General features: G+C 40.3%; 1 protein-coding gene across 1 annotated transcript in view; it reads left to right on the forward strand.

The window, feature by feature from the left end:
- Positions 1-15,182, forward strand: part of LOC112932544 (collagen alpha-4(VI) chain-like) — a 91,013-nt gene that overhangs the window by 55,004 nt on the left and 20,827 nt on the right. The window contains exons 25-32 of the mRNA XM_072726798.1: positions 1,806-1,856; positions 6,403-6,438; positions 6,542-6,604; positions 7,867-7,929; positions 9,315-9,350; positions 10,217-10,253; positions 12,786-12,797; positions 12,885-13,378. Coding sequence (XP_072582899.1) covers positions 1,806-1,856; positions 6,403-6,438; positions 6,542-6,604; positions 7,867-7,929; positions 9,315-9,350; positions 10,217-10,253; positions 12,786-12,797; positions 12,885-13,378 — 792 coding nt within the window. The remainder of the gene's footprint in view (positions 1-1,805; positions 1,857-6,402; positions 6,439-6,541; positions 6,605-7,866; positions 7,930-9,314; positions 9,351-10,216; positions 10,254-12,785; positions 12,798-12,884; positions 13,379-15,182) is intronic.

Genomic DNA, 15,182 nt, shown 5'->3' on the forward strand with positions numbered 1-15,182 from the left:
GAAAACCTGATGTTGCTTTATACTCAGCACTGAAGTTTTATTTGTTAGCAAGGGGAGAAGGAAAAACCAGACCAAAAAGCTCAGACTTGATTGTGGAAAGGGAAAGAACAGAACAGGATTACTGTCAAAAAGAATCTGGGACAGGTAGTGTTTTACATCTACACTTAATCCAGATGATGAAGTTAACACTGTTTAACTTTGTTAAAATATCCTAATTTAAAATAATGCAAAGGTTGTTCTTGCAGATCTCTCCCTAGGGAGCAATGTCTTTCTGGAAGGTATCAGTTCAGGAATGTCAGAGGCAGATATCTCCAAAATAGACAGTTTGGGTCTCTAGGGTTGTAGATGCCTGAGGCTTTGTGTGTCCTTCAGCAGAGAGAGCTAGAATAACAGCAAAGGAACCTCATTTGCATCCTTTTTGTCCCCCAATAATTCATCTTTGGCAATATTCTTTATCTTATTCTTTTTAATTTTCTAACATTTCAAACTTTCCTCCTAGGCCATAAGAAGGAGATCTGTATTTCCTGGCCTTATTAAACCAGGCTTAAAATTTAACCTGGTTTTGACGGGCACTAAGGAGGGCACTTGATGAGATAAGCACTGGGTGTTATACTATATGTTGGCAGATTAAATTTGAATAAAATATTTTTAAAAATTTAAACTGGTTCTTCGCAGTTGACTATGTGGTTTAGTGCAGTTTTTATCCGTTCAGCAAAAAATACCTGAATGTTTCTGAACTCACTCCTTAATATGGGAAACACACTGTGTATATGTGTACAGATGCAGTAGTATCGTCAACTTATTCATAATGTTAGCATCACCATCACCTCCACTTTGACAATCACTGCCTCCACCAACTGCATCCACTTCTATCACTGCCTCCACTGCCAGCACCATCATCATGACCAAAATCACCATCAACACCACTGCTACCACTGCCTCCACTACCACTTCCACCACCACCTCTACCACTACCACCACCACCACTGGCACCACCATCACCTCCACCACTACTGCTACCACCAATCACCTCCACCACCACTGTTATTATGGCCCCTTCACCACCACCACCTCCACCACCATTATTACTCTTCTGCCAGAATCATCACTACTACTGTTGCCATCAGCTGCAGAATAATGACCACGTTCTCAAGTACTTTTTCTGAGCTGGCATTGTGCAAAGTGCTTTCCATGCATACTCTCACTCAATCTTCCCAGCAACCATGCTATGTGCGTGGTGTTTTACCCCATTTAACAGATGAAGAAGCCGAAACTTAGGTCGAATAATTTGCCAAAGGCCCTTCATACAGCCAGTTTGGAAATGGAATGAAAGTTCAAGTCTGTCTGGGTTTATATCCTATGCATGGATTCACTCAATTGCATTGCCTCTATCCCAATCTTTTCCCCTAAAGTCTGTCTTTATCTAGCGATTTACCAAGTTCTAGAGCTTCTGCTATTGTTACTTTATCCTGCAAGAAAAGCCCAAGGGGGATTTTGTATGGTGATTTGGCTTCCTACAACTATGATATCATCTTGCAGAGGTATAGAATCTTACTGAAGAGTTAAAAACTGGAAAAAAAAAAAAAGGACTCATTCCATGGTCTTTAAAAATTTTAAACCCTTATCCTCTCTTTATCCTGTAAAGATAGCTTAGTGTTTATCCTATGAGATAGGATAAGCCTCTACCAAGCCCCTCTGCTTTCACCACTTCCTTAGACTGCTGATTAATCCAAGGGTTCAGATAATATAATCAATAAAATACTGATCTGGGTAACTCTACTATTCATCTTGTGTCATTTTATTAGGGTCTTTTAGGTCCAGATGGATATGGACATCCGGGAAGAAAAGGAAAAAAGGTGAGGCTTACCTTACAGAGTATTCTGAGCTAAGGACTATAGTTTTTTATTTTATTTTACTAGAATAAGACTTATTATCCAAGTGGTGTGCCAGAAATGGTTTCTGAATGCTGTTTATGACATGTTGTAGCTGCCAGAGTTCCCTCCTTGGAAAACAAAAGCTGATTCTGTTACTGCCTTATTTAAAGATCAAACACCTTCCCTCATCTTCCTCCTGTGCCAGATCTTCCCACCCCAGCCAGGAACTTCCTTAACTCCTTGCCTTTGCAAACACTCTTGCCTATATTTGGGATGTCCTTACCCATTTACCTCTTTTGGACAATTTTACTCATTTTCTCAGACCATCTCACATATCAACTTCTCCTTGTAGAAGCCTTCTTAGATTTCCACGGGCAGATTTGGTGGTCCTATACTCTGTTTCTAATGTGCATTGGTCATATTTCTATGGTAGCCCCTTTCCACTGAGGCTATATTATAATTTATCCCTACATATTTATCCACCTTCCAGTTGGTGAACTTGACAGTAGGTTGGATCTTATTCAATTTTCTATTGCTGGGACAAGCCTGGCACAGAGTAGGTACTCAACAAGTATGTTCGAATATTTCTACTCCCATAAGAAGATGGTATTTTAGCATATTGTAGTTAATGGATTGCTGACAGAGGTTTTGAAGAATGGAAGTCCTGTGAAGCTTTTGAACACATCAAATAGCAATAGCTACAGTTATCCTGACTGCTTCAGTCTGCAAGTTGCTGTTTATTGCTTCATGACATAAGAAATCACTAGGATATTTAAGGATGCCCAGCTACTTAACTCCAGGCTAGCTTCTGTGAAATTCTCTTCTTGCCCTTGATGGCACTGCTGCCATTTTATCGATCAGTAAAATGCCCTGAGTACAATTAATGGGTATAAATGCCCCAAACATCGTAAGCTCTTAGCAAATATCTGTGCAATAATGAACAATGGGGACCTCAGCGATCATCTAGCTCAGCCTTTTTGATTTACAGATGAGAAAACTGAGGTGCAGAGAAGTGATGTAGCTTGCCAGTGGTCCCACAGCTGGTCACACATGATTAGAGATAGATCTAAGTGTAGAAGCTAGCTCATTGGAGCCCCATCCTGGCAAATTAAGTCTTTCATCTTTAGTGGGGAGTTTGCATAGCAGAGGAATCCTGGGTAGAATTCAAATGTCCATGTTTTAAGTCACGTCCTGGCCCTGCACTAAATCCAAGGGCAGCCTATGCTTATTGTGGTATGAATAATGTTGTGAAACACACAGATTCAGTCCACATTTCATGGGATTTTCCTGGCAAGGCTTAATGGCCTTACTTTAAACAGCCCTTATTGCTGCTTGGCTGGCTGGCTGCCTTCCCCTTGCCTGTTCACTCTCCTCTCTGAATCGACTGTTTCATCCCTTCTCTCCTTCCCTCAAACTTCTAAGATCAGCTTTCTCTTATACATTTTAGCAGACAGTTGTGCTTTTTGTTTCATTGTTAATTAGGAGAAATATAGAAATGAGCAGAGAACCTCTGCATACATCCACCACCACAGAAGCTAACCTACTTGGCTTCCCTCCTGCCTTCCCTCCTACTGCTATGGATTAGAGCCCATGCCCTTATCTAAGACTGATTGTGTCTCTCATGGGCTGGATTCCATTCCCTTTTTGCTTCGTTAACGTCCTGGCTTCTTTTTCTTCTTCATCATCAAATTTTCTTCCCTCTCCATAGATCATTCCTATCAGTATACAAAGAGGTGGGAATAATAGCCCATCTAAAAATCAAACAATAAAAACTCCTCACTTAACTACATAGTCCCATCGTCCCCTTTCTCCCTAGCGGCTGAGTAGTTCTATATCTGTGGTTTTCACCCAGCGGTAATTTTACCCTTAGTGCGGGGTACACTGGGCAATGTCTGGAAATGTTTTGGTTGTCACAACTGGTGGTGGGGATGCAAATACCACCTAGTGGATAAAGACAAGAGATACTATTTTTCATCATATAGTACATAGGATAGTCTCTTACAACCAAAAGTATAGTCAAAATATTAGTAGTGCCAACGTTGAGAAACTCCACTTTGTTTCCTCTGGTTCTCTCTAACTGATGACAATTGAACCTTCACCTCTTAGCTCTGCCCACTCAACTACATCTGCTTTGGTCAAAGTAAAACCCATGGTGCTAAAGCCAGTGGTTAGTTCTCTGCCCACGTCATACTCCAAGTCTCAGCAGCATTTTACAAAGGTGGTCATAGGCTTGTTCTTCAAACCTTTCCTCTCTCATCTTCCAGAACATACCACTTCCCTAGTTTTAACTGGCTCCTTGTTCTCTATTTCTTTTGAATGTTCTTGACCTCTAAGTATTAGAAGACTCAGGGCTCTATTCCTGTACTTCTCTTATTCCCTTCTTTACTTACTTCTCAGATGACCCTATCCAGTTCCATGGCATCAAGTGTCATCTATCCTGTGATCTCCAGTGTACTTCTCCAGCTTGGACCAATCTCTTAAACTCTAAACATGTTTCTACCTTAAAATTGGCATGTCCCCAAACAACTTCCTCCTCCTCCTGTTCCTCCTCCTCCTTCCTTTGTCCTTCCTCTTTTGTCAACTTTTGATTATGGAAAAATTCAAACATATGTACAAGTGAAGAGACTAATATGATGACATGTCTCCCCATGTATCTATCATCTAGCTCAAACAATGAAAAGCCCTTGGCCAGTTTTATTTTATTTCGTATGCACTCTGCCGTGCATGTATCCTTCTCCCAATTATTTTGAAGCAAATCCCAAGTATCAGATATTCCATGAATATATATTTCAAGTTGTACTTCTAAAAGATTCTTTATAAATAGAACTACCATACCACTGTCAACCTAAGAATTAACAATAATCCTTTAATATCATCAGATATCTGGTCAGTCAAAATCAATTCCCCTGACAACCTGTCCCTCTGCTAGCCATCCCCATCTCAGGGAGTAGAGCTTCCCATCTGCCAGTTGTTTAAGGCAGACACTTGCTCCATCTTTAATAAGTGGTCTCCTATATTTACCCCATCAGCAAATGCTGTGAGTCTACATTTCAAATAAATCCAGCATTTCATCACTTCTCACCCTGCCACCCTCTGGACCAGGCCACCTAACTGGGCTCCTTGCTTCCATTCTCACCTCATCTAATAGTCCTCTGAGCAGCAACCAGAGCCATATTTATTTCTTTATTTTAAAGTTTTATTTTCAAGTAATCTCTACATCCAACATGGGACTCAAACTTGCAACCCTGAGAACAGGAGTCATGTAATCTACCGACTGAGCCAGTCAGGCACCTCTAGACCCATCTTTTAAATGAATAATCAGATCATGTTATTCTTTTCCTCAAAGCCAAGCTTCAACTCCTGATGTCGTTCAGAATTAATTCCACTGTTAACATGGCCTACAGGACTCTCTACCACCTAGCTCCTCTGTGAACTCTCTGATATCATCTCCTCCCACTCTTCTCCTGCCATTCTGTTTTGGGGTTTGTCAAACATGGAACACATTCATATTCTTGCCTCAGGCTCCTTCACACACTCATTTCTCTGCTTGAAATGCTCTCTCCCAGATACCTGTTTGGCTGGCTTCCTCAATTTATGCTGGTCTTTGCCCAAAGGCAGCCATTACCAAAAGCTTTGTCTGACCACCTTATATAAAATAGTTATTTCCTTCCCAACCCCATCCATGCCATTCTTTATCCCTTAATGCCCTTTCTAGAATAGCATTTATCTCTCCCTGACATACATTTATTCTTCCCTAACAGGTGAGTTCCATGATAGCAGGGTCTTTGTTCTGTTCACTGCTGATTTCCCAGTATCTAGAAAAGTGCCTGGCATGTAGTAGGTGCTAGCTAAATATTTGCTGAATGAACAGTTGCTTTGTAGTGTGCCTTTGTTTGTTTGTTTTTTAAACATTTTATTTATTTATTTGAGAAAGAGTGAGAAAGAATGAGCAGGGGAATGGGCAGAGGGAGAGGGAGAAGCAGGCTGAGCAGAGAGCCCATTGTGGGGCTCTATCCCAGGACCCTGGGATTATGACCTGAGCCAAAGCTAGACACTTAACCAACTGGTGCCCCTGTAGGGTGCCTTTGATCTGACAATGAGCACCTGTTTCCAGCAGTCAATTTGGTACACCTTCTTTTGGTTCTTTTCAGACCTCTGGTTATTTAGACCAATAGATAAAAATCCTTAAGAAGGAAGTTCCATTACACAATATGTAATAAGTTTCATTGTCTCCTTTCCTCTGGCAAAGAAGGGAAGGATCTTTCTCTTTGCCAGAAGGGCAAAGAGGAAGAAAGGATTAGAATCGGTAAAAATCATGTGCAAGTTGCTTCACACTGAATTATAGAAATAAAATATGGCCACTTGGGAATAGCTCAAGATAACAACTGTTGCTATAGTTGTTTTTCCTGGCACGTGTTTTGAGTCTGTTTTCTTAAAATTATAGTTTATTTATTTTTCTCTGAGGAATGTCAAAGAAATACTTAATCACATGACATTAAACAAGACCTTATCTCATTTCTGACACTAGGGTGAACCTGGATTTCCTGGCTTTCCTGGTGCACAAGTAAGAAGATATCTTTCTGGGTGTTACAACTGGTATGCAGCATGTATCATTTGTTTCTAGTTATTTTTCTTCAAATTAAGGTTTTGCTTTTGATTCTATTAAGGGAGAAGATGGTGACCCAGGCCACCGAGGAGAGAAGGGGGCAAAGGGAATCAGAGGGAGGAGGGTAAGAACCAAAGGAATTTCCCAAGGTGTATAGAGGCCCACATCATGACAGTACTCACAGGAGCATTTCTCTTGGGTTCATGGACTTCTCAGCAGGGAGCTCTTGTCCTCCTCAGGCAGTAAACATTCCACGTCTTCCTCACCACCACCCTCCCCCCCGCCCCCTTAATACCACTTTCATTGATCTTGTGAATGCAAACACAGCTCATCAAAGCATAATAACAGAAAATCCAAGTTGGAGTTACATAGGATCAATATCTATGATAAGTCTGGATATCCTTCGGAAGAGTATTGTTTTAGCTACAGAGCAAAAATTGCTATATCTTATGATTCTTCCAAGCCTTAACTTTCTCTTAGCTAATTTATGACTAGGCTCTCAAGAATGTGTCTGCCATCCTGGTGGACTTTGAGCTGTGTTTTCACTATGGCTTTGTAGAGCCTGCTATTAAAAATTCTTTAGGTTCCAAAGGTTCAATCTCGAAAAGCTGCAATCACTGGCAACTCTTTTCAGAAAAAGCCTGTGGATATCTAAAACCTTGATAGTGTTTAGCTAATAGACATTAGAGAGCAAGGCCTTCTGGGAAAAAGGCATAGACTATTGTTTGGTACAGAAAAGAGGAAAGAGAATATTCATTATCTAGGTACTCAATAATTGGTATTTTCATATATTGGCAAGGACATAAAGAAAAAATGGATCTACGCCTAACTTGGTTTGCTGCTGGCTAATATGGCCCCCTCAGCTAAGCTTATGTCTCTGGTTTCAAATAAAAAAGGATTAAACATCAATTACATGCAGATAATGCTGTGTCATTTCAAATACCTATAAGACGAGCAGTGAGACATGGTCAGCATATACCGTTATTTGGACTCTAAAGACCAGAAGGTGGTGAAAGAAATTGTCCTTTCTCTTGATGTCAGTCCCTCAGTGTATATTTCCTGTATTCTTTTAATTATATGATCTGGAGTCTAAACTGAGTATTGAATCATTTTTTTTAAGACTAGGTTTGGAAGTGTGTGTATGTCCACATGCTGGCTGGGATTAGGTATGTAGGGGGCAATTTAGATGACTCTCATAAGGAGACCCTTTCTCTCTCTAGTCTCGGTGTCTCACTCAATTGATATAGTTCATAAACTAGCTGGTCCATAGCAGATTCACTGGATCTTAGAAATAATGATAACTTAGTATCTCAAAGTGGGTCTGATGGCTTTAATCAAGTTGTATTCAAGAAGAGAATCTTATTCCTTTGGTTTGGATATTTTTAGGGTAATGCTGGCTTTCCTGGACTTATTGGAACTCCAGGCGACCAAGGCCCTCCAGGACCAGTGGTAACATGGACTCTTCTTTCTTTTATTCTCAACCTTTGTGTAAAAGTGAATAAGGATTTGCTAAGAGCCATCTTAATGAAGGAATGAACTAGAGGGAGGCACTAGAGGATCTGTATAGGGAATGCTTTAGAGGGCAATTAGCTTCAAGTCCTTACACAGTATATTTATTCAATATATACTGTTAACTTGAACATGGGGAAGATATTAGAGTGACTGGAGATTAATAAACATTTTACTTAAAACTTACTGGAGGGTGAATTTATCAATGTAAACAAAATGAGCAGCATTTATGCAAACAGGGTTTGAAGGAAACCCTAACAAAATAGAATTATTATATTATATAATATAAATTATATAATCTTAACTAAACTGACAATGTTGCAAGTCCACAAATATTTTTAAAGTTCCCTGGGAGGTCATTTGGTATGAAGGGAAAGACTTTGGGGGCGATTGTCCTTTTGCCCCACCCCTTGTCCAATGAGGCTAGGCTGTCATTTCATGAGGGATGGTACAGTGAGTGAGCCATGGGCTGAACCTGGTGGTTTCACTAAATGTAGGGTTTACTGTAGAGGAGCAATGAAGTCATAGAATAAAAAATCTTAGAAGGATGCACATGCCCATTTTAGATGAGAAAACAAAGGCTGAGAAGATTATAGTGACCTGCCTGAGGAGACAAACTACTACCTTGTAGAATCTAGATAAAAACAAAGATCTCTAGTCTCACAGAGTAGCTCAGGCAGGCCTATAGTTTCAGAGGGTTCCAGAAATGACTTGTTTAGCACTAAGTAAAGATAGGATGGAGGTAGGCAGCCTGAGAAGGAGGAATAGGGAATGATAGGAGTCTACTTTAGAACTGTCTCTGAATGATCCTGAGATCTTGAAAGGCCTTTTCCTGAATTGGATCCTAAACTATGGCTTACTCTCAAGATGACCTCATCTTCTAAGGGTCTTCATGTACCATATTCCTGGATATCGTGGACTCTGAGGTTTGGGACATACCTCCTAGGTACTTGGACTTTCTTCCTTAAGGGATTAGATTTCCAGGGCCAGGAGTGAAGGGGAAGAAGGTGTATTTGTATTTGTACTATGGTATCCTTGTGAGAATGTTTTGCCAACTCTGGATAACAATGTATTGGACCTCAGAATCTTACATTTTATTTTTTTTTTTTTTAAATTTTTATTTATTTATGATAGTCACACAGAGAGAGAGAGAGAGGCAGAGACACAGGCAGAGGGAGAAGCAGGCTCCATGCACCGGGAGCCTGACGTGGGATTCGATCCCGGGTCTCCAGGATCGCGCCCTGGGCCAAAGGCAGGCGCCAAACCGCTGCGCCACCCAGGGATCCCAGAATCTTACATTTTAAACTCATTTCTGTTCTTTCTAGGGTATCAAGGGCCCCAAAGGTTTGGCAGATGTGACGGTAGGTGAACATTTTAATTCTAAACCTTATTCTTTTTAGCATATGAGACTTTACGCTTTCACAAAAGAGAAATCTATAAAGATTCTTTTGTTTTTCCTCTTACAAATTCTTTTAGTACTTTAAGTTTATAGACTTGCCTCTGAGATGTTATAATCACATCAATGAAAAGAGTAGAATGTATTTTGAATCATCATGGAGGCACTCTGGATGTTTTTGAGTACTACTACTGGTTGACATGGAGGGAAAGACTTTGAGGCTACTACCCCTGTGCAATATGCCTTTTTGCAGAGTTCAAAAATTGCTTATAAAGTATTTATAGGCCAACATATGGTAGAATACATCTTCATGTTTCATGACATACCTGAAAACAATCTCAAAATTATGATGGTTTTTCATCTCACATGCACAGAAATATTACTGGTGCTGGGGGAAAGGAAGTGGAGGCAAGTGAGAACCAAGAAGTGATAGAATCAAAGGGTAAACAGAACAAAAGAGATCAAAAGAACAAAATAGAATTCTAAGAAAGGTGTGATGGGTCCTTGTCTTGGCAGTCATTCTAAAGAAATGTTCCAGGAATTGCTTTGTGAGGCAGATAAAAAAATTTAAAAAGTTCCCCATATTTACCTATCACTAATAATATGAGCACTCTATTGTATATAAAATACATTTTAAATGTTTTTAAATATCCATTTTATCTAGAAATGTAAGTTCTGGATCATTTCATCTGCTGTTACAATTTTTGTGTTTTCTATTGTAGCTTAAAAAGCTTCAGAAAGGCACTAGTAATATCCAGATGACATGTCACGAAGGAATATGCTTCAAATTAAATATTTTTCCTTTTCTGTCTTTCTCCATCTTTCTAACAGCCTTGTGAAATCATTGATGTCATACAAGAAAAGTGCCGTAAGTTGTTTGGGAAAGGCTCAAATGGGGGCCAGTGGTGTGAAGTGGGGATAGGTCATGATCATGGACTAGGGACATAAATCACCTGTGGATTTGACTGAGATTTGGGAGGTATCATTGTCTATCATGAGAGGCTCCTAAAAAAAAAAGATTTTATTTATTCATTTGAGAGAGAGAGAGAGCATGAGAAGGGGAAGGCGCAGAGGGAGAGGGAAAAGTAGACTCCTTACAGAGCAGGGAGCCTGATGTGGGGCCATCCCAGGACCCTGGGAACATGAACTGAGCCAAAGGCAGAAGCTTAACTGACTGAGCCACCCAGGTGCCCTCTCATGAAAGGCTCTTATAAATTAATATATCGGCTGGTCTCCCTTTGGGTAAGTGATTTTTGCCAATGTGGTCTCAGAGATGAAGTGGCTGAAAGGCATGCTATCTCAACAGTGAAGAAATTTCCAGTATAATGTGACACCCCGTGAAAGGCAATGCCAGTTGCACACTTGCATGTCTGCATCTCGGGTGCTTCTTAACACAAAACAAAGAGAAGTTTTGTTATTTTAATCCCATCCATTTAAGTAAGAGGAGTCACCAGGGAGACTTCAATAAGAAATGTGTCCTTTTTAAATTTGCATTATGTTTTAAAAATGGAATTACAAATCATCAGATCTTAATATTTTGCCACATTCCCAGATTGAAATTTACTTAGTGTCTTCAGTGTATTCCAGGATATTTGTATCCTGTAATATGTACATTTCTCCACTCGCTAACAAGGGGAAAAGGACATTGATTTGGCAGAGTGCTTAATTTGGGTGCTTGAGTTTTCCTCTGCTTATTCAAACTCTGTGTTCTGTCCATTCTCATTCAGTTGCCGTTCAAGGAGATTCTGGAGTCCTTTTCCCTAGAAATCATAAAAAAATAATACCATAGTTTTGACCACAAAGGATAATGTCAGAGTTGACCATGTCAAAAGTTAAAACTCCTTTATACTGAAGAGCACTGTGAGGTCAAAAGCAAAGCGAAAAATGGGGAAAAATATATACAATATAAGCAATGGACCCAAGCAAAGGACCTAACCTTTTTGACTCTGACATGTTGAAATATATACAATCGTTCCTACTCAAGCATTTTTCTCTACAAGCACAGATATTTCATATTTGTTGAACCTAGTGTTTAAAACTCTTAGATTGAAAATGGGCAAAAGATATATATATTTTTAATAATAAATTTATTTTTTATTGGTGTTCAATTTGCCAACATACAGAATAACACCCAGTGCTCATCCCGTCAAGTGCCCCCCTCAGTGCCTGTCACCCATTCACCCCCACCCCCCGCCCTCCTCCCCTTCCACCACCCCTAGTTCGTTTCCCAGAGTTAGGAGTCTTTATGTTCTGTCTCCCTTTCTGATAAATAATAGTGAAAGGGAATAGAAGGGAAGGGAGAAGAAATGGGCAAAAGATATTAATGGAAGATTCAGAGAAGAAAAAATACAAATGACCAAAAAACCTGTAAAAATGTTTGACTTCGTAAGAAGTCAAAGAATACGAATGAAAATGAGATACTCTTTTTGGAAAAATAAATGAGATGCAGTGAAAAAAAAAAGAGATACTTCTTTTGTCCCCCCACTTGGAAATATTTTTAAGATCAGAAAAAACTTTCTATCTAAATTTGGGAAATATATAAAAGTGCACATTGCTGGTAAGAGTGTCAATTGGTACAACTTTCTGAAGAGCAATTGGACCCTGCATATCAAAACCCATAATGATAGAGATTCGTATAGCACCATAATTGAACAGAGAGGCACAGATACATGTACAAGTGTGCTAATCACAAAGAGATTTTGGTGGGAATATCATATCTATAGTGAACTAGGTGATACCGCTCTAAACTTATTGATGAAAAGAATACATGGTCATCATACACTAAGTGAAAAAAGATTCAGAATAGGATGGTCCAAAACACTGATCAAGCTTCAGCTGGCAGGAAAAGGGAAAGGGGAAGATTATCTTTTTGAAGTTGTTTCTACTATTTCTCTTATTCCATTATTCAGAACTTAGTAAGATAGCTCCCCCAATGGGAAATGGAGTCTTTATTCCAGGCACCCATATGCCCAGACACAGACTGGGGATCTACTACTATAGAAAAAAAGAGAAAGGGGATCCCTGGATGGCTCAGCAGTTTAGTGCCTGCCTTCGGCCCAGGATGTGGTCCTGGAGTCCCGGGATTGAGTCCCACATCCGGCTCCCTGCATGGAGCCTGCTTCTCCCTGTGCCTGTGTCTCTGCCTCTCTCTCTCTCTGTGTCTCTTATGAATAAATAAATAAAATATTTAAATTAAAAAAAAGGAAAAGAAAAAAAGGGAGAATAGATATCGGGGGCAAATAGAGGTCTCTACCAAACTCAGGCAGGAATTGGAGAAGGTCACGGCTTGAATTTCTCAGAGGAGATGGTTTTCACATCAAGGCACTCAGCTGGAAAATGTACCACTGCCTACATAAACTAACGATGTCTTGTTTTTTCTCCAAAACAATTTCCCTTCCAGCTTGTTCAGCAGGTAAGTAATGTATCTTCCTATTCACTCAACTTCACCTGCTCAGACGCATTACAGAAAACCTTAAATCTGTGTGTCCATTGTGTCAAGGTGTTTCCAAATGCCCAGTGTTCCCTAGCGAAGTGGTCTTTGCCTTGGACATGTCGAATGATGTTTCCCAGTCGGATTTTGAGAGGATGAGAAACATTCTATTGTCTCTGTTGATGAAGATGGAAATAAGTGACAGTAACTGCCCAACGGGTGCCAGAGTGGCCATCGTTTCGTACAGTGCCAAAACAGACTACCTGATTCGCTTCTCAGACCACAAGGGGAAGCCCTCACTCCTGCAGGCAGTCAGGAGGATCCCCCTGCAAGGGTCATCTGGCAGCAGGAACCTTGGGGATGCCATGAGGTTTGTGGCAAGACATGTATTCAAACGTGTGCGCTCTGGACTTCTCATGAGGAAAGTGGCTGTGTTCTTCCAGGCGGGCTGGACTCATGGTGGGGATGCCTTTAGCACTGCCACTCTGGAACTCAGTGCGCTGGATATCACCTCTACGGTCATCACCTTCACGGAGGAACACAACCTCCCCAGTGCCCTGTGGGTAAGCAGGAGAGCCTTGGAGGGGGTGGGGGCTTAGTACCTGCTTTTATCCCTCCATCAAGAACCACATTGAGTGAGAGCTTCAGAGGAAGAATTCTCCAGAAATCAATGTGTATGCATGGGAAGCAGGGGTCCTCAGTAGGGACCCTGCTACTAGTGTTATTACTAGTACTAACTGGCCACTCTTGAGTGCTTATTCTGTGCTATGTGCTTCACAAACATTAATTTATTTAATATCCCCAAAACTCTATGACGTGAGTATTACTATACATCTCTGCTTCAAAGATAAGAAAACTGAGGCTTAGAAAGGTTAAGTATACCATCAAAAGTCAAAAACCTAGTTATTGGCAGACTAATACTATTTGCCTTCAGAGCCTATGCTTAACCACTACGCTAAATTATATCATGAAGGTCTGTAGAGTCTTCCTTCTTTCTCCCTTCCCTTCCCTTCCCTTCCCTTCCCTTCCCTTCCCTTCCCTTCCCTTCCCTTCTTTTCTTGGGGTATAAAATACATACCCATATAACAAACTGGGTAAAGGGCATTAGGTTAAAATGTACAGCTGGATGGATTTTTATAAATGTTTAAACCCTTGTGACCTAGACATGGTTCAAGATATGGAACTCTTTCAACATCCTATAAGTTTTGCTCATATTTTCCCAAACCATCCACTCTGCAGAGTCACTGCTCTTCTGGCTTTAGTCACAGGAAAATAAGTAGTTTGGCTTGTTCTGAGCCATAATATCAATTGAAGCCTATAGCATGTACTCTTTTGTATCTGGCTTCTTCCACTCAACGTAATGTCAGTTCTTCTTGTTTATCTATGTTGTGTATATGGGTAACTTATTCTTCTTTACTACTATTCTGATCTATTCTAAGTGTGTATATCACAATTTATGTACCTATTCTCCAGACTTGGCTTTTCTAACTGAAATTCACATAACACATTCACATGGAATATATGGGATGATCTATCAAAAATAGAGAGTGGTTCTACATTTAAGAGACTCCAGGATGCTTATGAATGTCAGTTTGAACCATGTGACATTGCCAATATTCAACTGTGTTAGACCTGTAGAAATGAAGATGTCATATGGTTCAACCTAAATAGCTAATTAATTTAGCTGTGCTCAACCATTTAATTTTCTCTTATGAGAAATGGTAGGTGACAGATACTGTTGTCGCAACTGTGAATATGCTTCTGAGAAACAATAGGTAAAATTGTGACGGCTTGCAAACTATTAGACTACATACCTTTGGTTTTGAGAAACAAAGTTAAGATGTAGAGGATGAGTTCCTTGTTTGCTATTACATCCCTCTTGTCCAGCAGGATGTGTGGACAGATATGGGTTGGCAAGAGGGCGGCTGTCAATAATTTCCTGAATGGATTCGTAAAGATAGGGTGTAATCAAATAACAGTTAAAATTAGGGAGTGGCTCTTTCATCAGTGATGAAGTGCCTTTGGAAAAGCCCTTTCGTCTTTCTAAGTCTCATTTTGGTCAGCTTTAAGATGGAGAGAGGGTCACAAGGGGATGTTATCTAGTTCCCTTCCTGGTGTAATGATGTATTTTCAAAAAGGCATCTCCCTGGGGACCTCGGTGGCTCAGTCGATTAAGCATCTGCCTTCTGCTCAGGTCATGATCCTGGTGTCCTGGAATGGAGCCCCATGGCAGGTTCTCTGCTCACTGGGGTGTCTGCTTCTCCCTCTGCTCCTCCCCTGACTTGTGTTCTCTTTCTCTCTCCCACTTTCTTTCAAATAAGTGAAATAAAAACTTTAAACGAACAAACAAAAGGCATTTCCCTAACA

This window comes from Vulpes vulpes, chromosome 11 (genome assembly GCF_048418805.1).
Source record: "Vulpes vulpes isolate BD-2025 chromosome 11, VulVul3, whole genome shotgun sequence".
NCBI classification, from domain to species: Eukaryota; Metazoa; Chordata; class Mammalia; order Carnivora; family Canidae; genus Vulpes; species Vulpes vulpes.